This window comes from Psammomys obesus, unplaced genomic scaffold, assembly GCF_907164565.1.
Source record: "Psammomys obesus unplaced genomic scaffold, mPsaObe1.curated_primary_1811, whole genome shotgun sequence".
Taxonomy (NCBI): Eukaryota; Metazoa; Chordata; class Mammalia; order Rodentia; family Muridae; genus Psammomys; species Psammomys obesus.
The window spans coordinates 14,570,219-14,597,375 of NW_026585895.1; the positions used below are offsets into that span (position 1 = coordinate 14,570,219).

Genomic DNA, 27,157 nt, shown 5'->3' on the forward strand with positions numbered 1-27,157 from the left:
TATATATATATATATATATATATATATATATATATATATATATATATTAACAGGTAAAAGCTCTAGGACTAGGAAAAAAAAAGTATTTTTACTTAGTATGGATTTTAAAATGTTAGTAAAAATTTCTTTCTTAAAGATCAGGTAGTTTGGGATATATTTTAAAACACAATTGACTGAATTGAAGACACAATCAATTTGTTTCAGACATGTAACAGATCATATATATGCTAACTTTTCCCATCAGGAAAAACAATTTGTAAAGAATCCACTGAGGGTATTTGCTTTAGGATATTCCAATCAGTTTTATAATCACTGCACACTTCATTCTGTACCAGCTACAATGCCAAATACATCTTAATGTAACAATCAAAAATAGGAAGTATATTAGGCATCACTTTATTCATTACAAATAGCATTGAGTAGCTACTGGGTTTACCTAGAAGCTACCTTGGTATGAGTTGACACTATACTGACAAATATTACAAAACTTTCTAAAGGCTACTATTAACTGGAGTTTTGAAATATTTTTCAAATGAGGCAGGTTTTGTGTTTGCTGGATGTTCAATATTTTTATTTAGAAGGATATTACAGAATAAAAGGCCATACATCACAAAAATAGCAAAATACAACACACAAAATTCTGAATGGAGTTCGGATATGTTTTAGTGTTTAACTCTGTAAGATATCATATTTTGCAACTTTCTATTCTATTCTACATGGCAATGTTATACATGCCAAGTTAAAATAATGTTAACAGTAAACTGGTCTAAAGCCATCTGAACAGAAAGAAACCAGAGTCACAAACATGCTGCAGCCTATCATGGTACATATATAGAAAGATGCATCTTCTTGACATTTCATAATCACAGCTATGAGAATTAGAGAAGTTAGTCCAAGTTAAAAAATAAAAAATAAAACAAAACAAAACCATGCATAATTAACACTCAATGTGACACAGGCTAATAGCCAAAACAGGGAAATCGTATTTCCAATACTAATGCTTTTCAGAATCTGTCTAGCTTAAGAAGGACCTACACAAATATTATGTTTTAATGAGAAATGTTTTTAAATTGTAGAAAAAGGTAGTAACATGTTCTTTAAAAGCAACAATTTCAGCTCCTCACACCAAAAGCATCAAAGAATTAAAATTACAGTCTGATCTTCCAAGGTCTAATCTCTGTCAAATGCTGTATAACAGCAACTCAAGCTCAATCAGCACATAAACTGAAAACTGCATTCATCTCACTTTTACAGCTCACAGAGCAACATGGACAATATTAAGAAACAAGCTATATCTGGAACTGTAAAGTATAAGGTATGAAGCACAGGAAAAGTAATTAAAGTACAAGTGATGGCTTAAGAGCACATATAAGGATCCTGCTTCTGTGTAATTAAAGAACTTGCTGTAAGCTTATGAATTATAAATGCAAAACAAAACACAATACAAAACTTCTACTGGTTCCTCAAGAGATTTTTATCAAAAGAAATACAAGCTTGTATAACAATGTACTGCAACCAACAGTTAAGTTTGTTTCCAAATGGCTGACTAAGCAAAGTAGGCTGCTACTGACTGCTGCAACACAAAAATGAATACATAAGATAGTCTAATATAGCACACAATATTACACCAAAGTGTTGTTTTTTTATTTTTTTCATTTCAAGTTTATTAAAACTTTAGCAGTACAAATTATCCAGGTCAGATTATCAAAAGATCAACTCAATGAAGTCCACATTTAAAAAAAAAAAGGGGGGATAATGGGGAAAGACAAACATAAAACAACCCAAAACAATGAAAACAACAAAAAGGAGATTCAACAGTAAGTCTTGAGAACTTAAAATTTGAGACAGGAAGGAAATAAATGTATATAACTCACTCATCCGCTTTTGTCCTCATCTGTTCCGGGGCTTGATTCATGATCACACTTTTTATTTTTGTCATGTACATGGTCATTTTCTTGACCCTTTGATTTTTGGTTTTCTTTTTCCACTGGAGATCTGGTCTTCTCGTCCTCCTGAATTTTTAATGTGGAGGACTTCAATTCATTGTCCTGACTGCTTTGTTTTGTTTTTGACACTGGACTTTGATCTCTATCAGCCTTTTTTTCCCTGTTATTATTTGAGCTATTATGATCACGATTTTTAGAGTACATTCTTTTCTCACCCTCAGAATTTTCTTTTCTGTGTGAACTCTTACTTTCTTGGCTTCTATACTTTTCTTTGTTTCTACTTTGACTTTCTTCTCTCTCTGAGCTCCGGGAATCCCTCCTTCTTCTCCTCCTATCTTTACTTCTCGATCGTCCCGGTGTTCTTCGATCCCGGCTTCGTGACCTTCCTCTTCTCCTATACTCCTGTTCTCTGTATCTATGATATTCCTTGCTTCTGCTGCGATCTCTGTCATGGCTTCTAGACCGTACTCTCCTGCTCCTGTCCCTACTTCTGCTTCTCTCCCTTGTTCTACTGTTGTAACTGTGTTTACTCTTAGTCAGATCACGCTCTCTACTCCTAGACTGTGCACGTCTATCCTTTTCTTTACTTTTGCTATGATCATGCTCATTACTTTTTGATTCTACCTGTTTAGAATTCTCTTTGCTTCTACTCCTTTCCTGATCTTTCCCTTTAGATTCCAACTGTTTTTCTTTTTCTTTAGTAGTCTCATGATCCCTTTCTTTACTTCTTGACCTCATCCTCTTGTCTTCATGTCTGTTATGCTTGGAATCTCTTTCCTTACTCTTGGATCTCTCTTTGCTCTTACTCCTACTTTTGGATTTGCCCCTTTTCTTCACTTTGTTTTTATTATATTTGTCATCTTTTTCAGAATTTCTTCTGATGTCTCTTTCTTTGCTTTCAGATTTTTGATCTTTAACTTTCTTTTCCTTTTCTATTTTTCTGTTTGGACTCTCAGACATGTGTCTGTGATCTGTTATTTTTTTCTCTTTTACTCTAACTGGGCTCCTTTGATTTTCTTTTATTTCATTTAACTCACTCCTAAAAAAGAAGAAAAAAATATTTGGAATATTATTAGGAAAAGAAAAGCATAATCATAAGCTAAAATGCTACTGTGTTTTCTGTAAGGTATACAGAAATAAACTGGTTCCTAATAAAATAACTGTGTACAATGTAAGAAAAATTAATTTTAAGTAACAATTAAATCTTACTTATCCCCTTTGATCCATCTTTCACCACTTGACACCCTCATTCTTTGAGCTCTCTGCATCTCTTGTCTCCAATGTGGAGGAGTCTCACTTCGTCTGAAACGATCCCTTGATCTGGATCTGGAAGGAGTTCGATAACGCTTAAGAAAATAAAAGGGGGAAAAAGACCATATAAAAATTTAAAAGCGATACCATAGCTACATACTTATTTCTAGGTTGAAATAAAATGAAAAGAGGTTTTTATGCTTTTTGAAATTGCTAAATTAGGAATGAGGTAAGAACATGTGCTTAGCATAAAGCAGGCTCCAGCTTTCAGGTAGAGTACAGGCAGGGAACCCTGCACTATGCCTTACTATAAATTCCAATTAAAGAACATTACCCACAGCACCTCAGGCTTTTCACATCTTGCTAGGAACAGTCCTGTTCAACTGGTACTACAATACTCTGTATATTAACTACTACAAATTCCAAGTTCTTATTTTAATGTCACGTATACATCACCTTCCAAGACAAATACCATGAGAAATAAACAGACAAAAGGCCTTTGTTCAACCAACATTTACTCAGTTCTTTAAATGGTTAATCACTTTACTGAAGAAATAGCAGTGAGCCAAGATATAGCAGATTTTGATCTCTTAGAACCTAACATTCTAAGGTTAGAGGAACAAATGAATGGATAATCACATTAAACAAAATAGAATGATTATAGAAGGAGAAATGGTGTCAGAGACTCGGAAATTTTGAATAGGAATGTGATTAGGTAAACTAAAAGCTGAAAATGAAAGAATGTTTATGGTAAGTAAGCAAAGATGAAGCAAAATATGGAAGACAAGAAATTTTCTATACTGAAAGTTCTGGGACAGAAACAAACAGCATTATTTTAGAAATGATCATAAGACAGGTCAAATATGGCTAAAGCTAAAAATTCCAAGAAAAACTACATCATACTGATGAAGCAAACAAGATTTTGTAAAAGCTCAGTCTGTGCCTAATATTTTTTTAAAACTCTAAAGTCAATACTACAGGAATAACATAATCTGACTTGCCCAATGCACCAAGTACTAGAAGTCGAACCTAAGGCCTTCTGCATACTAGGCAAATAACTCTACAACTGAAGCTGCATCTCCAGCCCAGAATTGCACTTTTCATTGACTACTCTGACTATGGTAAAATACATTATATGCCTTTTTTGCTTCTGTACTTTATGATCATATGGTAGAATCATTCAGATACTATAAAAACTGCTTTTTGATGTACTACTTTTATAACTACATATTTGTATTTCTTAGTTTTAATTTATAAAAGAATCAATATTGATAAATATAACTCACATGAACAGAAGCTCAGTACAGTCTGCTATCATTGAGGGTTTAAGTGTAAATCAGAACTGACAGATTAAAAAAAAAAAAAAAAAACAAAACTCGGGGGCTGGAAAGATGGCTCAAAGGTTAAGAGCACTGTCTGCTCTTCCAGAGGTCCTGAGTTCAATTCCCAGCAACCACATGGTGGCTCACAACCACCTATAATGTGATCTAATGTCCTCTTCTGGCATGCAGGTGTACATGCAGGCAGAATATCATGTACATAATAAAATAAATAAATCTTTAAAAAAAAAAAAAACAACTCTACCAAATACAAGTTTGGAAGCCATTCATATTTCAGACAGTTCTGAGTAAAGCTTTAAACAGATACATTTGATAGTGGGGAGACAAATGACAGGAGTTGAATAAGTTGTTTAAAATTGAAAGAGAATAAAAACGATTCTTGGCCTTAGGGGAAATAGGTTCATAGGTGGTAAGCAGGAGTCAATATGAGTAACAGCCTAAAGAGACATGAGATAGGAAGAAAAGGGCTTATGCTGAGCTTTCTTGATGGTAAGTTGGAGGTGCTCATTAGGTAAATAAACTTTTGGTGCCAAGAGCAGATGGAACTGCGAATTATCAGTCATCCCTGAGAATAAAGAGCCTGTCTGAGATGTATGTGTAATATAAAATAAACTAGACCCTGGACACTAATTTATAAAGTAATGTATAGGATGTCTTTGTTTAAGATAGACTGGCTAGAGGGAGAGGAAAAAATACGATGAAAGCACTAGAGAGAATATTATGAGCGGTATTAAGTAATGACTAAAAGAATTCATTGGATTTTGTAATTTGGAACCAACTAGACAGGAAATGCTGTTTTCAGACTGTAGAAAGTATAAGAAAAACTGGGTAAAAAGCAAAGATCTAATTTATAAAGTATAATTAAGTTTCTTAAAAAAGTTTTGTAAGAAGTTATTTAAATTCTGGATAGAAAAATTTAGTTAAAAAATGCAGCAATTTACTTATTTAGTTTTGGTAAGAATAGAGAGATGAATGAGGGAGGGGGCTACAGCTGGGATACAAAGTGAATAAACTGTAATTAATATAAAAATAAAAACATATCTGGGGTGCTTAATAAATATTATAAAAAGAAAAAAAATAAAGAGATGAGGTGTAAGAATTACCAAAGGTCAAAGACTTCAATACCCTTTATATTCTGATTTTATTTTATGGTTGTTTATTTTTGAGATAGGTCTCAGGCTACAGCTCATGCTGGCCTAAAACTCACAGCAATCTTCCTGCCTTAAGTCTCTTGAGGTATGAGCCACCACACCCACCTCAATCCCATTTTAAAGTATGTAAATTTGTAATCTATTTTCAATTTAGATTACCAAGACATAAAAGTTACTTTAAGAAAAGGATGTATAATTTAAAACACACATATCCCCTAATTATTTTTGCAACTTAAATAGTAAAATGACAGCTGTTTTTCCTTGTAGTGCTGGGTATTATGAATCCAGGGCCATGCACATGTTCTTGCAAGCACTCTAGCACTGAGCTGTGCACTCCCCAGCACTCCGAACTCTTTAAGAAAGACAAATGCAGCATTATTAACATTTCTGACAAAGAATCACCTACCCTTGGTCCTCTTCCTTTAATTTTCCTGCCAGATCTAGTAACTAAGAATCGTCGCTGGTATGAAGCAGGCTGGGAGTTAGGTGGATTACTAGAAGCAAGCAAAGGGAAAGTTTAGACATATTTCTTTTATAAAGAGGAATCTTGAAACTATAGTTTTACTGATCTAACTGAATAAATTTAAATTTCTTTACATAACTCAAAAGTTTTTAACCCAAAATGCTATCAGATCTTAGTAGGCACTACTCCTCATACTGTACCACCACGAATATGACTGACTGTGGAAAGAAATACTGATTAGTAAGGTGAAGCTAGTTTGATAATGCTAAGGAAACCAAATATAATACAGCCCAGAGGGGCTTCAAAAGAGAGGAAAACCAAGACTATCTAATTCTCCTGTGAGCAGCTGTGCATTAGTAACACAACTATGGAGAAATTAAGCAATGTAAACTAGGCAGAGACAAGCAGGTCTGAATTAACCAAATACTACTCTTTATATATGTGATTGAAATATGAAACTTAAAATTATACATAAAATTAGCTCATTAATAACATATGTGTTAAGTGATACTTGAAAAGCTGGACTTTTAGTAGTTCAAATAGTTTTTAATCTCTGTATCCTTAAAAACATTCTCTTTTAAACTACTGGACAAATAAACTCAATGAATCAAAATTATTCCAATTTCAAAGTTCTTATTTTTATTTTTGCATACTATGAAAAGCATGGCATATTTCTGTAGTACCATGCTTAGAAATTTTTTAATTTTGCAATTGTATTTCTCATGACTAAGATTTCAATTTCTTTTTAACTTTTACACATCATTATTTAAATGACTCATAAAAAATTGGTAACATTAATAGACTTATAAAGAAAAATACTCAAAGTAACTGAACATCCTAAATTTTGTTACAGTATAAAGTCAGTTTAGAAAAACAAGACTTTCTTTCCCTTTATACAAATTTATAACATAAGGTTCATGTTTCTTCTTTGGTGTGTGTGTTCGTGAATGCATGTGTAAGTGCAGGTGCACCTATTCGTGTGGGTAAGTCTGAAGTCAACCTTGGGTATCATTCCTTAGAAGCCTTTCAACTTGGTATTTTTAAACAGGATCTCTAATTGGCCTAGAGTTCACTGGGTAGTCTAAGCTCACTGGTAAGGAAAGCCGAAGGGTTCATCCATCTTTACCTCTCCAGAACTAGGACCACAAGCATGGCACTGCACCCAGCTTTTTTACAGAAGTTTCAGTGATGAAACTAAGGTTGTCAAGATTAGACAATTGTAGGAGCTGATTCTCTCCTTAAACCGTTAAGGGTCGAGGGACAATACATACATTCACGTATCAGTCTCTTTCTGGTTTTCCTTTCCTTTTCACTAGCTTCAGGAGGTCATTTACTCATTGAGAATCTATTCTCTGGAATAGGAGGGATTTTGTACTCATGTGTGTGTGTATATATATATATATATATATATATATATATATATATATATATATATACACATGTATATGTATATATATACATATACATACTGTCACATGCACACACTGCATATACCCATGTGTACACACATGCACAATCAAAAAATATCAAAATAAGTCACTTTAAAAATGTGAGCAACATACCAAAATATCATCTTGTTTACTCGCTTACCACTATTCTCAATATTAATGCCATTTGGAATGACACACATTACTTACATGACAGACCTTATTTTCTCAAAATCTGCTGATAACTGAATTTGTGTTTAGCAAAAAAGAAGCTTTCTAGCATCTTTTTTTTTTCTAATTAAAAGAGAATTTCATTGGAATAAGGTCACCAGTTTAATGTTCAAAAAGAAAACTTGTAATATGTAACAGTGCTATAAAATACACACATTCACATACCACTCTCTTTCTCTTTCTCTCTCTCTGTTCTTCCTTTCCTTGTCATCGGCTTTAGGAGGACTTTTTCTCATTAGGAATCTATTTTCAGGTATAGGAGGGATCTCTTCTGGGCGGACAGTAGACTGGGGCTGTGCATCAAGGTTTTCTGCTTCACTTTCACTAGATGGGCTTATAGGTAAAATCAAAGTATGTTACATTTGGCTCTTATGTACCTACCTAGAATTTCCAACTGTCAGCATTTCTTTTCTTTTTAAATTATAGTCAGTGAGTGCAAAAGTCCGCATGGCACAGTACACATGTGGAGGTCAGAGAACAACCTGCAGGAATCAGTTGTCCCTTTTCACCATCTGAGTCCGGGGTAAATTCAGGTCAACAGGTGTGGTACCTTTACACACTGACCCATCTCATCAGCCCAGCATTTCTTAATAGTATAAAAATATATATATCAACCTATTCTTTTCAAAGATGTGATCATGGCAAAATTTTCCTCATTCCCCCAACAAACCAACCAATCAATTCAACCAAACAAAAACCCACTTGTAATCAAACCCAAAAATACTTTTCTATAAGATACATCTCAAATATGAAACTATGTAGACAATATATTCTGGTAAGTTTAAAATACAGCATGGAGCTAGAGAGATAGCTCAGTGGTGAGAAGACCTGGCTGCTCTCCCAGACCACACAGGTTCAATAAACAGCACCCAAATGGCAGCTCACAACTACCTGCAATTCTTATTTCAGGGGTTCTGATGCTCTATTCTGACATCCATGGGCACAGCATGCAAACATTTATGCACGAAAATGTACAAAATACAAAGAAATTAGTTGCTTCTGAGGTAATAGGTATATGATGAAGTTTTAATATAAACATATTTTAAACAAAGCAGAAAATAGTGACTGAATCATCTGCTTTCAGTTCATACACTGCTCTTGGAGCAAAAGAGGTAACTGTTACAAAGGGATTAACTGTCGGTTTGTTGTAATTCAAATGTATTTCATAAATTTCTTCAAAGTAAAAAATTCAAATCTGGAGTGATGTTGTGCATCTACAATCATTGCTACTTGGGCGGATGTGGTTTAACAGTTTCCTCTGAGATTAAAATATTCCATGCTGCAGAAAGTTCCTTAAACAGGAAAGTAGCCAACTCAAACAGCTTCACGGAGTCCCTGAAACTAACAAGAAACGAGTACGCAGAGCTAAGCTGCGAAGAAGTCTCTCAGACAAGACAAACTGCAAAAGAAGATTCTCAGACCAGACCAACTGTCTAGAAAAAGCAGAAACTGATTGAGCTGTCTGAAAGAGGTTTAGATCAACTATGGCACGTGGAAAGGACACATGTTTTACCTGTTGAGCTGCCTGCAGGGTATGCAGTGGGCCTCAGGTCCCTAGCTTAGTGAGCTGTGACCTAAGTTTGGTGATGTGGCTATTGTTGAGCAATTTCTGTAAGAGAGCCCAATAAAAGTCACTGATTCACCAAGGGGGACTTTGGTGGCATCCATACTTTGGTGTGTGAAGCTTCCCTATCTGGAGTGAGTAGGCATGTGTGTTGCATCTCCCAGGAAAGGTTTTGTAACACAACAGAGGATGAGGCTGAATGATTATGAATTTGAGGTCAGCGTGGGAAATTGGGAATGCATCAATAAAAACAAAATTAAAAGCCCTATAACATAAAACCAAAAGCATCATTTCAATGTAGAGCATAAAATTAACTGAAAGCTTTTGTTGCATGATCTCATAAAACTCTTATAAAACCTCTTTCATAACTGATTAATAAACAACACTAATATTAAGACCTTTTCTTGCTTTTCTTTCGCTTCTTCTTCTCCTTCTTATGTTTTCGGGAGTTTTTTCTATGTTTCTTTTTCCTTTTTCTAGATTTTTCTTCTGAAGCGCTTTCTGAATCAGAAGAATCAGAGGAGGACTGAGAATCACTTGAGCTATCTGAATCACTGGATGATGATGAAGACGATGACTTATGCCTTTTCTTTTCTTCTTTCTTAACTTTAAAACAAAAAGATCACACTCAGTAATTTTCAGGCCAACCTATAAAGTAAAACTTAACCTTTTCTAAAGATTTTTTATTAAGTCCAGTATTAGATATTTTTGTTCATTCAGTCATCTCAACTCAAAGAGAGCACATCAGTCAGGACTCGAGAATTAGAATCCATACTTCCAGATTCATGAACAAAATTCTATTAAGACAAAGTACTTCTGAAAATAAGCAAATCCCAAATTATAAACCAAGTTAATTTTAAGAAACATCTGAATAGAAAAAAATTTAAGCACAGAGTAGCATCTAAGATTTTACAGCTTCTAGTGTTAGTTTTCTATTTCTTCTATTATCAAGATTGAAGGTAGAACCAGAAAAAAACATTGTGTCAACACAGGAAGGTTTATGGCACTGAGCTTAAACTTCCATGACTGAGTATTCCTCTAATGATCAGAAACACAAGCTTTAATTGAAGCAAAATCTCATAATCAGAAGTAATTTATCAAAAGTAACTATTTTTAAAAAAGTCTCTATCAAAAAAGTCTCAAGTTGAAATTTTGAGGTAAGGAATCATGTTTTTCTTTTCAGACAGGGTCTCACTTTATAGACCAGGCTGGCCTTAAACTCAAGAGATCCACCTACTTCTGTCTCCTGGAATTCTGGGATTAAAGGTATGCACCATTATACCGGGATAGGCAATCATTTTTTTAAGATTTGTTTTTTTATTTTATGAAACAGGACAGGAGCCTCTGAAAGGCTCTACCTAGCAGTGTATCAAAGCAGATATTGAGACTCATTACCAAACCTTGGGCAGAGTGCAAGCAATCATATGAAAGAAGGGGGAGTTAGTTAGACCTGGAGAGGACAGGAACACAACAAGGACCAAATATATCTGGGCACAGGGGTCTTTTCTGAGATTGATTCTCCAACCAAGGACCATGCATGGATATAACCTAGAACCCCTGCTCAGACATAGCCCATGGCAGCTCAGCATCCAAGTGAGTTTCCCTAGTAAAGGGAACAGGGACTGTTTCTGACATGAACTCAGAGGCAGGCTCTTTGGCCCCCGCGTCCCCTCCTACCTTGAGGGAGGAGCAGCCATGCTAGGCCACAGAGGAGGACATTGCAGCCAGTCCTGATGAGACCTGATAAACTAGGGTCAGATGGAAGGGGAGGAGGACCTCCCTCTCAGTGGACTTAAAGAGGGACAGGAAGGAGATGAGGGAGGGAGGATGGTATTGTGAAGAAATGAGAGATGGGGCTACAGCTGGGATACAAAGTAAATAACCCGTAATTAATATAAAAAGTAAAAATTATATATAAATAATTTATTTTTTTTTAATTTTATGAAGATGAGCGTTCTATCTGAATATACTCCAGCATGCCAGAAGAGGGCATCAGATCCCTGTGTAGATGGTTGTGAGCCACCATGTGATTGCTGGGAATTAAACTTTTTAAAAAGTCCCTTCTTGGGGAGGAGGACCTCCCCATCAGTGGACTAGGGAAGGGGCATCGGGGGAGAAGGAGAAGAAAGGTGGGAGCCACAGCCGGTATACAAATTGAGTAAATTATAATAAATGATAATAAAAAAGTCTTAAAAGTCCTTTCTTTTTCAAGTTCATCAATGTTATTTGAATAAAATTTAACTGATATGCCCTTTTCATACCAATCTTTTTTGGGGGGGGAAGAAGAGGGAGTTGGAGGGGATTGGTTGAGAAATGTCAGTTGAAGAACAGAAGAGTGATAAGGCAAAATAAAGAATGTTAAAACATCAATACTGTTCCAGTAGACAGTAGCTAAGTTTCTGATTCTGTGTTAACCAAAATTTAAAAATATGATTAAGGCGTATTATGAATAAAACTAAATGTAATCCTTAAAGTTTACTAATACATTTAAATGAACAGTACAGATATGTACTAAGGAAATGAAGATGATGTATTATAAGTATACTGAAAAGTACTAGAAGAAACTTAGATGTGAACTCTACCCTCACAGATCTTACACTCTCTTTAAGACAATAAGGTGAACAGCAAACAGCTATTATACTTCTATGACAGGTTCACAGACATTCTAACTGTAAAGTACATATGGATTTGGAAATTAAATTAGCTAATAAGAAGAAAAGTAAAGCAGAAAAGTTTGGGAGAGGTACAATCAGCTTTGCTGTAACACAACATACATGTTCCTATAAAGCACTGCATTAAGGGGCTGGAAAGATGGCTCAAAGGTTAAGAGCACTGGTTGCCCTTCCAAAGGTCCAGAGTTCAATTCCCAGCAACCACATGGGAACCATCTGTAATGAGATCTGGTGCCCTCTTTTGGCATGCAGGTGTACATCTAGGAAGAAAGCTGTATACCTAATAAATAAATCTAAAAAAAAAAAAAAGAAAAAAAAAAAAAGAAAAACACTACATTAAGTACAACTAAGAACAAAATAGCTTAGGTATGGTGGCACTTACCTGTAATTCTAGCACTTAAAAAAGCAGAGGCAGAATGAGAGGATAGGAAGATAACAAATTTGAGGTCAGGCTGACTGCAGAACTAGTTCTTATCTCAAAAAACAATCCTGGCACTTGGAAGGGCAGAGAAATGCAGATCTCTGAGCTCAAGGCCAGTGTGGTCTAGAGCAACTTCCAGGTCAGCTGGGGCTACACAGAGAAAACCTGCCTCAATAAACAAAATAAAAAACGGCCTACAAGAAAATATCAGGAGTACTCAAAACCTTCATTGGTGACATAGTAAAAAAAGAGAGGAAACAAAAAAAGCAGTGATTCAGTTTACTTAGACTAAATCACTAAGACGTAAAGACTAAGCTTAATGACACTGAAGTACCTGGAGTTTGCTCATGAACTTACTAGAAGTAGTACAACTTGCAACACACTTTTTGTATGTGGCTGTAAGGTATTCAGCCGAGTAAGGTTTCCTGCATTTACTCAGTGTGCAGACAAGATTATCCATAAGCAAAATTTTCTAATACATCAATTGGGCTGGAACAAATACATGTTTTCAAAACAAGCATTCTAAAGGATGTGACCTATGTTAGAATTTGAAGCAGATGGCGAGCAGGATGTGTTAAGCATACCTTTCATCTCAGCACTGGGGAGGCAGAGGCACATATATTTGAACACGTGCGCGCGCGTACTTCTCTGAATTACAGGATAGCCAGGGCTACATAGAGAGACTTTGTCTCACTTCTACCCGGCCCTCAAAAAAGAGGCTGAAGAAAGTAATGGAGAATAACTATTTGCAAAGCACATAAAACACTAAGCATTGTGTAAAGTTGTTTACAGGTATAATTTACTCACTGTATATTGTACTTATGATACACGGCTTCTGAAGAATCACAACAGAGGTTGTGCTCTAACACAGACACATAGGTGCAGGAATACAAGCACACACAACACACACAAAATACACCTAAACCTACAAACTCACACTTTACTAAGAATTCTATGCCAGTGATTTAGAATCTGTTTATTTGAGCAAGAATTCCCTAAAACATGTACTCGTTCTTACCTTTAGATTTTGGAACCAGCTCTCCACAACTGAGTATCCGTACTTCAGCAAATGGTTTGCTAGCAGCATCTGTTTTCTGGTTTTCAATCTCTCTCACAACTTCCTGACCAGAGATCACTTGCCCAAAAACAACATGATGCCTAAAGTGTCAAGTAAAGATGACTAAATAAAAGCTTCTTACTTTAATAGCAACAAAATAAAGTATGCTGTAGGACATTAAAATAAACTTTACCCATCTAAATGAGGAGTTGGTTTTGTTGTTCTTTTGGAAGTCACCAAGTAAAAGAAAAAAAAAAAAGAGGAAAACAAAAGTTAGCATCTCAAAAAAAAAGTGCATTGAAAACAAGAAACCACCTGCCACCCTCACACAGCAGAACCTCACTATGAGTGCAAAGGGTTTTCCATACAATTAAAAAACTGAGCTTGTTCTGAATATAAAAGCAATATTTACTGTTGAAGACCTGTGTGTAGCTGACATTTAGTGTTTCCACTTGGAACTGGATTTTTATTAAATATTCCTGGCTGTATGATGTTCTATTATATTGACATTACCAAATGTAACCAAATCATTCTACTGGCCTATGGGTTTAACAATAGTGCTTTCACTCTATCATTTTAAACAGTTAAAGTAGAGGGTATTAGAGGAATTGAGAGAGGTGGGAACAGTCATAGTCTGATGGCCCTGAGATATACTTATTGAACCTGAATAAAAACAATCCACTTAGTTTCATTTCATATATTTTAAAAATTAACTGGCAACATTTAATTGTAGGTACTTCTGCATGAAAATACAAGTCCTAGACATCCCTGAAATAGCTGAAAATTATGGTACATGGAATATACCATATTATAAATGGAAGCAAAATTATAGCACATGGAGTAAGTGAAGAGTACTCAGTGTTCCTGTTTTCCTAAACACAGGTATTAATAGCTGATGCTCCATGTTCCAACAGGCTTACTTATGTTACTCCCCCTTACTAGGCTTTTGAGCTTTTTATCTGTGATACAAAGTAAAATTTTGTGTTGAAGAAGAGTTGAATTAAACTGGGTCAATTCCAAATAAGAGTATAACGGTACATGTACTGGGGAAGCTAAAATGGAGAATAGCTTGAACCCAGAAGTTCAAGTAGCCTAGACAAAAGACTCTTTCAAACCAAACTCACATGAACCTAAAGTAAGTTCTTTTTGTTTTACACACACACACACACTTTTCCCCAAGCAACCCTTCTCCTTCTTTTACTCCTAAGGTCAATCTAAAAACTATGTAGTTGTAATCCTGGTACTTGGTTATGTAAAGATATATTGGTACATAGACTCTCATAGCTAGATAAAGTGCTTGATGTACAAGCATGAGTTTGATCCCTAGAAATCACATGGAAAGCGAGGTACCCAAGCTTTAAGTGGATGGTACCCAAGGTGGATGGATTCCTGAATTTGTCCCTGACAGTGTAAATGCCTTTAAACCACCCATCTTATGTTCTTAGCAAGCTCTATCTGAGACATTTAGTAACTCCCCCTCAGTAATTCTTTGTTTCACCTCTCATAATTTTACAATCCTTTTCTTATAAAGGGGGATGGGGAACGTTAGAAGGGATATTTTAGACCTTAAATACATACATGAAGAACTGAGAGCCATTTGTATCCTTCCCTCTATTGGCCATTGATAAGAGAAATTCTTTGTTGTGTTTAACAGCAAAACTCTCATCTGTATAAAGAAAAGACAGTTTTTCAGTTATGTTAGAGGCATAGGCTGAAGAGAGGACGCAGTGGTTAAGAGTCTTGCTGTGAAAACATGAGGATCTGACTTCAGATCCCAGGACACAAATAGAAAACCAGGCTGACTCCTGCACACTTGTAACTTCAATGCTATGGTGGCAGGACTAGAACTGCTGGAGCTTGCTGACAGCTTAGCCTGAGGTTCAGTGACAGACCCTGTCTCAAAGGAGTAAGGCAAAGTAACAGAGCACCTGATGTCTTCCTCTAGTCCGTCTACATTCACATGTACACATACTTCACACTCACAACAGCTCATTTTCCACTCCTGTTCATAATGGAAATGTTCCTGTTGGTCTGAGACAGGGTCTTGCCATTTAAGCCAAGCTGGCCTGCAAATCCTTCCTCAGCCTCCCCAGTGCTGGTATTACAGGTGCTACCATGCCTGACTAGATGTGCTCTTTACTGTCAAATACAACACAAACGACAAAGCCAGGTTCACGGACCAATTTTTTTCCCCTGTCACTTTAGATTTAACACTACTTTTTCCTCCTTGATGTGAAGGATTAAACTCAGAGACCCATGCACACTAATCAAGCATTCTTTTACTGAGTCTAAAACACTTAAAAACTCCATGCCTTGCTTGCCTACCATGCACAAGCCCTGGATTTGATCCTAGCACTATACTGTAAGAGTCCAGATATAATTTCTTTGTATTTTCATTTCATTGGTGAAGACATATAAAAACATCATAGTCTAGACCCCAACTTAACCTCAACCATAGCGTTATTCAGTTAAATGGACAGCACTTTTCTTCCAATCTTTGATTAGAGTATGAGAAAAAAGTATACAAAATTGGAGCCTGAATACCTCCTGAATACCAAAAATGAAATACGAAAACCATTATTTCTATATTCATATGCTTATAATTGTATGAAAACTCAAGTTCCAGACCAATTGTAATTTATAATGAAATGAGTAATACAAAAAATCTATAAATTTAACAACGTAAAAAACCTTACCTTCAAAGAATCCTCCATAAATAGATTCTCCTCCTCTTCCATTCCCTAGAAATGAAAACCATCACTCTTAGAACTCAGGACAGTAAACTCACACACTTCTCATTAAGTAGGTACTCAAATGATTATGAATCGGTAAAACTCAAAGGAACACAACAAATTATAAGACAGCAATATAATTTCAAAACAACAAAATTCCTTCCTTTCTCCTATGATACCACAGTAAGAATGTGACTAGACCATTAAATAAAAAGGACAAGTGAATAAAGGTATCTGCCACCCAACCTGATAGCCAGGTCTCAATTCCTGGGACCCACATGGCAAAAGGAGAAACTGCAAACTGTTTCCTAATCACCACACACCAGGGTGCACCAACAGGCATAAAAAAATAAATGTAAAAAAAAAAAAGACTTATGGGGAAAAGATCTGTCAGATGAATATCCAAGTCTCCCCCAACCCCCTTTTTCAAGACAGGTTTCTCTATGTAGCCTTGGCTGTCCTGGACTCACTTTATAGACTGGGCTGGCTTCACAGTCACAGTGATCTGCCTGCCTCTGCCTCCCCTTATGCTGCAATTACAGGCATGTGCCCCCGCACCTGCTACAAGTCTCTTAACAGGAATTAATAACATTTTTTCAAAGTGTCTTTTAAAAAATAGTTTGTATATTTTTACAAAAAGAAATATAAAACAGAAAAACTATGGAAAAAGTACTTACTTCCAGTTTGTACAAAAATCAAATCCATTAGAGACAATAATGTTTTGTTTTGTATCCAGAAGCAAATCTGTAAAATTATTCAAAGACACAACTGGCCCTGAGTTAGAGCCGAGTTCCATCTAAATGTTATGTACAAGGCCCTGGCTAATTCACCAAAGATGTCAATGGAGTAAGAAGAAAACCAGATTAAAACTTCCTTTATGGAGCTGAAAATATGGCTCTACACTTAAGAGCACATACTGCTCTCATAGAGTCAGGAGGCTCACAACAGTCTATAACTTCAGCTCTGGGGGGGGGGATCTGATACCTTTGGGCCTCTTAAGGCACTTGACCTTAGGTACACATACCACACAAATAAACATAGCTAAAAACTAATAAAGAAGTCATAAAAAAAAATTCTTTATGGGTGGCAAGATGGCTTAGTTGGAAAAGGGCAATTGCTTCCAAGTATGACAATGTGAGTTCGATCCTTAAAACACAGTGAAGAGGACTGTTTTAAGTTGTCCTCTGATCTCTGCTTCCTTGTTCAACACACACACACACACACACCAAAACCTTCATGTTTACCAAAAAAATACATATTTTCTTTTATGGGCCTCAAACCTCACCTTCACTGAAGTCACCACCCTGAACCATGAAATCCTTGACAACTCTGTGAAAGAGACAGCTCTTATAATGTAATGGCTTCTGAGTTGATTTCCCAGTCCCCTTTTCACCTGGAGAAAGAAACATTCATAGATCAACGAAAAGACTGTAAGCATTATTAAAGCCCATATTTTTCTAGAGAACAAAGAAATCAATCTCAGATAAAATCTTATTAGACTAGTATTTACTTTTTAATTAATTAATTTACATTTTTTTGGACTCAAGTCTAGCTTTGCACTCATAATCCTCATCTCCACTTCCCAAGGGCTGGGATTATAGGAGTACAATCACACATCACATGTAGCCCAGATTGGTATTGAATTCATGCTCTTGCCTCCGCCTGAGTTTTGACATTCTTCACCCCAATGCAGGGCCCACAACTAGTATTTCTAGGAATTATTAGGGCAACTGAAAATGAAAACAAACCTGTACAAAGACAACGAAAGTTCTCACATGTCTTGGGACATACATCGGAAAATAATTCAAAGACAACTCTTCCAGCTGAAAAAGAAGGTAACCGGTTTAAATTTCTGGATTACAATTTAAAATACTAGCATAAAAATGTTAATTAGAAACATTAATATTCTTACCAGGTTGATTATTAATGGCAATGTCAAAAAAACATCGAGGACGTTGGACCTTTATTCCCATGGTTCCTATAGCTCAATCTGTAAGTGTATACAATAATTTTAGGCAAGTCAATTTAAATGGCAAAGATTTTCCATTCTCTAAAAGTCAAGTCTACTGCACATAAACTACAAATGCTGTTTGAATTTATTTTACATTTATTTCCATGAGGTAACTCATGATTTTTGGAGATTTGACTGCACTTTGAGGAAAACAGAAGACTTTAAAGAGTGCGACGTAGTAATTACTGGGTAGGAATTATGCTAATCTTCTCTATTATTCCAATTTTAGTAAATATACTTCTGAAGAGAGTACAGACATTATCATATAATGAATTTCTATTTTATCAATCCAAACCAGATTGCCACCCCATATAGAAAACTGTATTAACTCTGTGTGACCAGAGAACAGAACATGCACATTACCTTTAAGGAGGGAAACAAACAATAAAATACAAAAACCCACCAAGGACAACTGAGCCAATCCTTTTGCTCCTAGGAAACAAAAATGAGAGCTCTGATTAAAATGTGAGATATTAAAAATACTCAAAATCATCTATGAAGAAAAGGAAGAGGTTTTAGCTTCTAAGGCAAAGTCTCACTATGTATCTCTGGCTAACTTTGTACTCATCAGACTGGCCTAAAATTTGTGGCAATCATCCTGCCTCAGGCTCCTGCATGCTGGATGACAGGTGTGTATCACTACACCTGACTTGAAAGGGAAGTATTTTAATGACACTAATATAAGGTAGATATAATTCTGATTAAAAGCACATTAAATTTTACATATAAGGCTACTTCTGGTCATGAGCAACAAACAGCCTATGACAGGCACATACTAATGTGTGAAATATTATGTAGATAGCTTTATCTACACAGCAGGTTCCTTTTACTTGACATTCTTTTTGGAAACCATTTATTTTAAGGACTTAAAATAGTCAATTATAATTGATCATTATAATTATAATGATACAGTAAGGCAAAGAGCCAATGAAACAAAGCCAGCAAGTACTGAATAACAGCCAAATTAACAGACTACAAAAATGACCATTTCATCTGCTCAGAAGAGACTGAAATATGCTTTTATTTAATTACCACACCTAGATTACTAAGGTGCCTTAACAAACAGCCTATGATATGTTAGGGTAAGCAACACCCTGAAAGGTCTACAGTCTTTACTCTGAAACAATTCTTCGGTTTGTCTTTTTTTGTTGGGGGGGGAGGGGTTTGCTATGTTCTACCACTGAGTTATACACCCTTGCACACCTTAGCTAAAATTTTAATTGGGACAATTACAGATTCATATCCAGTTACAGAATATAACCCAAGGATGAGCATGGTATAGTGGTGCACCCCTTCAGTCTAAACACCAGGGGGCTAAAACCAGGGTTAAAAAAAAAAAATGAAATTCTGTCTTAAAAAACAAAACAACAAAGAAAACCCTACCATGCCCATGCCTTTAATCCCAGCTCTTGGGAGGCAAAGGCATATGGATCTCTGTGAGTTCATGGCTATCCTAGTTTATCTAAAAGAGAGTTACAGGACACCCAGAGCTATGTAAAAGAGAAACCCTGTCTTAAAAGAAGACAAACAAAAAAAACCTAATAAACAATGGTCACACAAAAGATGGCTTATACACCATGACTCTAAAGTTACTAAATGGGATCAACGAGATGGTACAGCAGCTAAGCACTTAGCTGCTCTTCAAGAGAACTGAAGTTTGAATCCCAGCACCCATTCGGTGGCTCACAACCACCTGTAACACCAGTTCCAGGGGATCTAGTGCCCTCTTGTAACCTTTACAAAAAGTGAACACACATACATGCAGGCAAAACACCCACACACATAAAATAATGATTTTAAAAATAAGTAAAATTACTAAGACGCTATAACTAATCATTACTAGACATAACAATTACTAGACATAACAATTACTAGTCAAACAGGATGTTTCCTCTGTATTGACTCTCAAATATTACTTAATAATATCTAAAATCTGAAATAGTAAGACAAATATCTACTCAGTTTCTCATTTTTTTCTAAGAAAAGGGAAATTAATATGATTATAGTAAATAAAGAAAATTTAATTCAAAGAAAAACTAGCCCATAAAACTTTCAAAAAAATAGTTATTCACTCCTTTCCAGTAATCTGTCTAAAATCAGCCTGGACTAGAAAGAGCCATTTCAGGAGGGGAAAAAATTAGTCACCAATTGTCTCAGAATATAATAAAATATTTTGGGGTTAATTACCCATGAATATTTGTCTGCCACAAATTTATTTAGCCTAAATGAGTTATAGCTAGTATCATAAAACCTAGATTTAAATTTTTCTGAAAAATAATTACCCATTTTTGTACAGCAATCAGCATGTACTACTCCCATTAAATAAAATGCATGTTCTAGTCTGTTGTTTCCAGTACTGCTTATATACTGTAACCATTTATCATCAACTTCATGTTATAAACTTACTTCACCTATCTGACTTCCTCAGAAATGAGTGACACTGAATTTTTTTCATATTAGAAATACTTTTTTTTGAGACATGGTCTTTCAATGTTGTTCAGGAAGAACTTCAACTGTCAATCCCCTGTCCGCCTCCTGAGTACTGTGATTACAAGAGTGCATCATCATGTTTGTCATGAAAATACTTTTAAAATAAGAGTTAAGAAACTCACACAAAAAAACCCGTTACACAAATATATGCAAAATCCTAACAACTATGACGTTTACCATTTGTATTACAGTCTACTTTCTATGCAAATGATTAAAATCTTGTTCTGAGGGTTGGAGAGATGGCTCAGCAGTTAAGAGCACTGACTGCTCTTCCAGAGGACCTGGGTTCCATTCCCAGCACCCACATGACAGCTCACAACTGTTTGTAACTCCAGGATCCAACACCCTCACACAGACATATAGACAAAACAGTTAAGAAAGAAAAAAGTTCAAGATGCCAGGAGTAAGTATATAGCAACTAATTATTAAATGGAGTATTTGTAATTAGGTAAAAAATAGATAATATATGTAATGACTTTATCACAGTCAAAGAGCACTATGAGTCTCAACTCTTAATGGAATAGACAGTGAATTCTTTAAAATGATTAAGATGACAACCAACTCTTTCCCTCTTGGCTCCTTCTGATTCCTCTGGCTACCTGTCCCTTAAGATTCAGTTCTGGCCTACCAGGTGCAGTGACACCTGTAACCCCAGCGCTCAGGAGGCAGAGGCAGGTGAATCTCTGTGCATTCAAGGCCAACCTGGTCTACAAAGCAAGTCCAGGACGGATAAGGCTACACAGAGAAACCCTGTCTTGAAAAACCAAACAACAACAACAAAAAAGATTCAGTTCAGCCTCAGTTTCCTGGAAACTTCACTCTCACTAGCTAAATGGTCCTCCCTTGGTGAAAATTATAAACTTGTCTATAAATTCCACCAACTCAAAATCTTTCTGGCTTTTTGGGTTGTTTTTACAAAGACGGCCACAGTTGTCAAAGATGGCACTAAACACACCCTGTGGCCCAAGCCTCCTGCCTCAGTTTTTCAAGTACTGGAAATTATAGGCCTGCGCTGTCCTTGTCTTCTACAGAGAGCACAGTGCCTGGCCCAGGGACTTCATCATCAAATAGAAAACAATGCTGGTTATTGTTCTGTTGCTGGGTTTCATTTTTATTCTTTGTTTTCATTTTTTTTAAAGATAGTTTTATGTAACCTGGGCTGGTAGCTAACTTACTATGTAGCTTGAAAATGACATTAAACTCCTGATCCTCGTGTCTGGGTTGACAAGTGTATACCAAAACACCCAGACAGAACTTGTGTTTTCTATTATAACTTGTGCTGTTTTATCCCGTTATGTACGCAGCTCACAGGAGGTATTGCCATTAACTCTCCCACAGTCTACCAGCAGTCATCCCTACAGTCTACACCACTCATGACACTGAGTCCATTCTCTACATCTTCCCACTGAAATGTTCTCTATTAAAGTTCGTTGCTGTTGCTGTTGTTTCCCTAATTTCTTTTTTTGGTTTCATTTTTTCAGCTGAAGACTTACCTAGATAGTAGGAAATACAACATGTTCTTATCAGCTAGGCATTAAAAAAATCAGCATTTTGTTGTTGTTTTGAGACAGAGTCTTAATGCAGTCTTTTAATGGGAGTCCTGGAAGGTGGGGCAGCCTAAAGCCCAGAGATGCACATACCTCTCCTGGATTAAAGGAGTCCAATAGCACACCTGGCATCTGGTAGGTTTGTTGACAAGTAATGCTTTTCATATAGGACTCAGGTAAGTTAAATTAATTAAAACCATACTAGATCTTTAAAAGTATGTTTTTTAAGCTGACACACACCTGTAATCCCTTCGCTCTGGGAGGCAGAGGCAGGTGGATCTTTTTGAGTTCAAGGTCGGGTCAGCCTGATCTGCAGAGCGACTTCCAGGATAGCCAAGGCTAGACAGAGAGAAACCCTGTCTCAAAAAAAGAAAAAACAAACAAAAACCCCCACAAAGCTACATTTTTTTTATATATGTACTATGCTTTTTTTGAATTATGATTCTTCATAAAAAGAAAAATTATACTAGTCTTTGTTGTTATTTTGTTTTCAAAGACAATATAGAATTGTGGAAATGTAAACATTCCTTATTACCAATAAAAGGAACCTAACATGTTCTGTAAGCCCTTAATTGTATAAAACAATTTTATTTTTTAAGTACACTCAACTGCCATCTCCTTTCTTTGACACTCTAAAAGTGAAGTATATTAAGTATGAAATGGTACATGAAAATAAGTCATTCATAGAAAAAATTCTGAATGTAATTATCTACAAATTTTTCGTGTTTTCCAAGTTAAAATAACTTTTACAAATGGCTTCACTAAAAAAATTGAAGAATTTTTTTTTTTTTTTACCTGCAGCACCTTCAGAAAAGATTGTCTTATTCATCTACAGTATATTAATTATGGTATTTGTGAAAAATATGTACAGGGACTGGTTAAGTTGACTCAGCCATTAAGGGAAGTTGTTGCTCTCACAGAGGACCAGATTCAATTCCCAGCACCCACATGGTGGTTCACATTCATCCACAACCCCAATCCTAGGAAAAACAACATACTCTTTTGACCTCTGAGGGCACTTGGCACATATGTGGTACACATATATACCTGTAGACAAACCACTCAATGTGTACATGAAATTCTATAAAAGAATGTACATATAAGCCAATATTCTAACTGACTAATTCTACATTGGTAAGAGTTTTCAGAAACACTGACATCTAAAAATACAAGTACTATTGTTTTGTGTTTTCCACAGAACTTTGCAATTTTTATTACATTTATTTATTTAGTGGGGAGAGGGCACATGCCACGCATATGTGTGTAGGTTAAAGGAGTTGGTTTTCTCCTTCTACTCTGTGGGTTTCAGGGATAGAATCCAGGTCCTCAGACTTGGTGGTGAGCACTTTTACCTGCTGAGCCATTTTTCAACCTTCTATATTACTTCTAAGATTACTTCCAAGGAGGACTGACTATGCTTTGAATACAAAAAGGGAACCTGTTACACTTGGATAATATTTTTTAAAATTGTAATTTAGGCTGGGCGGTAGCGGTACACTCCTTTAATCCCAGCACTAAAAAAGTACGGCAGAAGGGTCTCTATGAGCTTAAGGCCAGCTCGGGAGGTCTACAGAGTGATTCCAGGCCAGCAAGGCTACACATAAAGAAATCCTAAATTAAATTCAAATTAAACCCTAAATTAAATTAGAATTTTTTGAGAATTCCATACATGAGTATATTAAATAATTTCTACTCTCTCCCTCCCGTGTCCTCCCAAAATTCCTCTCAAATTTATGACCTCTGTATTATTGTTACACACACTTACACACACACACACACACACATATTCTGCCCCTCTTCCTCTAGGGTCAGGTTTCCTGAAATTTCCCCATCCACACTGGCATGTCAACTGGTTTTGTCTTTATGCAGGTCTTGCATAAACAACTTCCGGAGATTTTTTTGCATTTATCTTTCCCGTCAGGTCTAATAGACACTATCTTTAGGTTTAGATTTAACTGTCCCCCAAAGGTCATGTGTTATTTGGTTGCCAGCCTTTGGCACTACTGGCTCTTTTAAGAAATGGGGATTAACTAAATGAAATTGGGTCACTGGAGGTGAGTTCTTCCAAGGTAGTATTGGACAGCCCTCTCCCTCCATCCTCTGCTTCCTGGACTCCACAAGGAAGACATTTTGCCCTGACCTGTGCTCCCCACCACGTAATGCTGTCACAGGCTCAAAAGCAATAGGCCAACCATAAACTGAGACCTTCAAAACTGGGCAAAAATATATACCTCTTTAAAAAAAAAAAAAAAAAATTACCTGCAAGGGAAGCACTTTAACATTCAAACTAGCATTTTTAACCCACTCTTGAAGTATTTACATGGATCAAGAGATGAAAATTAACTATTCCAAAACATTTGCATACAGTTACAAAGGAGTACACTGCTGATGAATTAAGCCAAACAAGGCAATATTTGAGCTGTCAGGAGAGACCTTCTCTTTAATGTTTCTGGTACACACAAAGCACTGGGCTGGTGGAAACCCAACACCTAACAGGCATTCTGAAAATCAGGGGCTGGTTTGTAGCCCAGTGATCCAGCACCTGCCTCACAGTTGTGAGGTCTTGGATCCACACACAAAGTGGAGAGCAAAGGACAGGAACATAGATAGCTCAGTGGTAGAGTATTTGCTCTAACTGACACTAATCTAACATAAAACAGAAACTTTTCCCTATCAGTAACACACAAAGTTCCAATTATAGAAGTTTTCTCTGAATATTTAAAGTGCTGCCTGCAAATCTCAAGGTCCAAATTTTGGTCTACAAGAATAAAAATACAATTTTGTCAAAGACACACATACATCTCAATCTACCTAGAGAGCAAACACAACAATCCAATCAATTCTTGTTAAGCAATTAACTCATTTAAAACAAAGAGGAATGTAAACTCTTACATGAATAATTACACTCCACATTATTAAAATTAAATAGTGGGAGCCCTCAGTCCCTAAGAAAGGGTTTTTGTTTATCTGAGATAAGAGTAAAGTCGTTCAGACTGGCCTTGATCTGTAGTGACCTTTTCTCCTCAGCCTCTTGAGTGCTGTGGTTACAGACACTGGGACACCGTACTGGAAGATATACTTTTAGGTATGTTAAAAAAAAAAAAAATTAAAGAAGCAGCCATTCTAAGTATTTGTGCAATTTCTGGGCTTTATCACAATCTTTTAAAACTTACAAAAATGAGCCGGGTGGCGCACGCCTTTGATCCCAGCAGAGGCAGGCGGATCTCTGTTCGAGGCTGGGCTGGTTTACAAAGAGAGTTCCAAGACAGCCAGGGCTATACAGAGAAACCCTGTCTCAGAAAAAAAAAAAAAAAAAAAAGAGGAAAAAACTTATAAAATACTGGCACCTCCCAGTAACTGTTACAAAATAGCAATTACTAGTCCTCATTATATATACACAATGAGGGTGACATGGACACAAACATATTTTACCCTTTCTGGTTTTAGCTTCTGAACCCTAATACCGAATCTCCAAATTTCCAAAACATTCTATTATTTCTTAAATGTATTGGTGTTCAAAATCAAACAACAAAAAAAGATTGTTGTAGTGTACGGAACGTACTAGTGCTAAGAAATCAAACTGAGTGCACAAGGTGGTGCTTTCCTAAGGTTTTCTAAAAGGATTAGACGCCGTTGCCGGCTAAGGCTGCCGGTGCTCGACATCAGAGTAAATCCGGAAGAAATAAGTACGCTTCTCCTAAAGGCGAACGGGGTTCAGAAACCGTCTTCTCCTAAACAGTCCTCCTTCCCAAAGGCCTGGCCTCTTCCAGTCGCTCAGGAACGTGGGAAAACTTCCACAGAGCTAAGGTTAAGAGCTCGCATTTGAGTTTTAAGAGGACCCTTAACATCAAGGGCCTGGGTCGCTAAAGCATGCACGACAGTGGCTGTCCTACCAGAGGAAAAGGTCGGACGAGGAGAGCTCGATGCCGATTTTACTCCCGGTGATCCTGGCTCTGCGCCCGTCCCTCCCCAACCCTAACCTGACAGGCCCTCGCACTGCGCCTCCCCCTTCCCCAACAAAACGTCCCACCTACCAAGCAGCAGCGCCCGGTCTCACGGTTTGGAAGCATTCAAAACGGACCTAGCTCCCGGGAGCCGAGGCCGCTGTCGCTGCCGCCATATTACAGCCTGTGCGGCAAAATGCGTCAGGGAGGAGGTGTGCGCCGCGCGGGGAGGGCGGGGGCTGGGGAGGAAGAGCGGCTTCCTGCGCCCCGGGGCTCGGTTGCAAGCTGCCCGGCCTCGCACGGGCCACAGGCCCCGCCGCGGTCCCCGGGGCCACCTCTCCGCGCCCGGGCAGCGCAGACGGCGCGACGGAAAGACGGTTACCTCGGCCCGGCCGCCCGCCGCGGCTCCGCCCCTCGCCCTGGGCCCTTCCCGCTCGCGTAGCCGGGGGCCGCAGCGAAGGACGCCGCGCCGGCAGACGCCTTCGCGCCCCCTCACCTGCACCGCCGCGCACTCCTCCTCTCCCGGCCCAGTCCTGTAAAGCGCTTCAAATCTACCGCCGTCTGGGAAGGCGCTAAAGCCCACTAACCGCCTCCCTCCCCCACAGCCCAGTCCAGGCGTGGAGGGAAAGGGTCGCGCCGGAAGTGCGTCAGGGGTGGGTTGACGGCGCCTCCCGGCGTCCCCTGACTTACGTCATCATCCTCTGCTGGAGAGGGTAGGGGCTTTCTGCGTTTTTTCAGTAGGTTCCCCTGACGGGTCGCATAACGTTTTCAGCGAGTTGATTGGATACGTGTGCATCCCGTCAGAAATGTCACAGCGCTCTCGAAATAAAGCACTTCGTTTTGTAAACGTAGGCATGGCCTGTCAGGGTATTTAAAATGACTTTTCTGCCTCCAAGGAACTTCCAATTTT

The 27,157-nt window shown here is 37.3% G+C and overlaps 1 protein-coding gene across 3 annotated transcripts; it reads right to left on the reverse strand.

The window, feature by feature from the left end:
* Positions 1-69: 69 nt before the first annotated feature.
* Ppig (peptidylprolyl isomerase G) lies at positions 70-26,882 on the reverse strand. 3 transcript variants are annotated; one of them, XM_055600297.1, is made up of 14 exons: positions 26,744-26,882; positions 18,670-18,698; positions 18,168-18,245; positions 18,004-18,078; positions 17,541-17,648; positions 16,220-16,264; positions 15,102-15,189; positions 13,717-13,746; positions 13,485-13,624; positions 9,772-9,979; positions 7,975-8,142; positions 6,095-6,182; positions 3,156-3,292; positions 70-2,985 (listed from the first exon to the last, which is right to left on the reverse strand). In XM_055600297.1, the coding sequence occupies exons 3-14, from the start codon at positions 18,226-18,228 to the stop codon at positions 1,875-1,877; spliced, it is 2,259 nt and encodes a 752-aa protein (XP_055456272.1). In that variant the 5' UTR covers positions 18,229-18,245; positions 18,670-18,698; positions 26,744-26,882; the 3' UTR covers positions 70-1,874. The 3 variants fall into 3 exon arrangements, with proteins under 3 accessions (XP_055456272.1, XP_055456274.1, XP_055456275.1); XM_055600299.1 differs by having other exon boundaries at positions 18,630-18,698; XM_055600300.1 differs by lacking the exon at positions 26,744-26,882 and adding an exon at positions 26,338-26,646.
* Positions 26,883-27,157: the final 275 nt, after the last annotated feature.

What these genes read in the sequence shown, in the direction of transcription:
- Ppig (XM_055600297.1), bottom strand. Translation starts at nt 18,228, where the DNA reads ATGGGAATAAAGGTCCAACGTCCTCGATGTTTTTTTGACATTGCCATT. An exon ending in AATGGCTCTCAGTTCTTCAT is followed by an intron (nt 13,747 to 15,101) that starts GTATGTATTTAA and finishes GACTTCCAAAAG; the next exon opens with AACAACAAAACCAACTCCTC. An exon ending in AGAGAAAGAGAAAGAGAGTG is followed by an intron (nt 6,183 to 7,974) that starts GTATGTGAATGT and finishes GCTTGCTTCTAG; the next exon opens with TAATCCACCTAACTCCCAGC.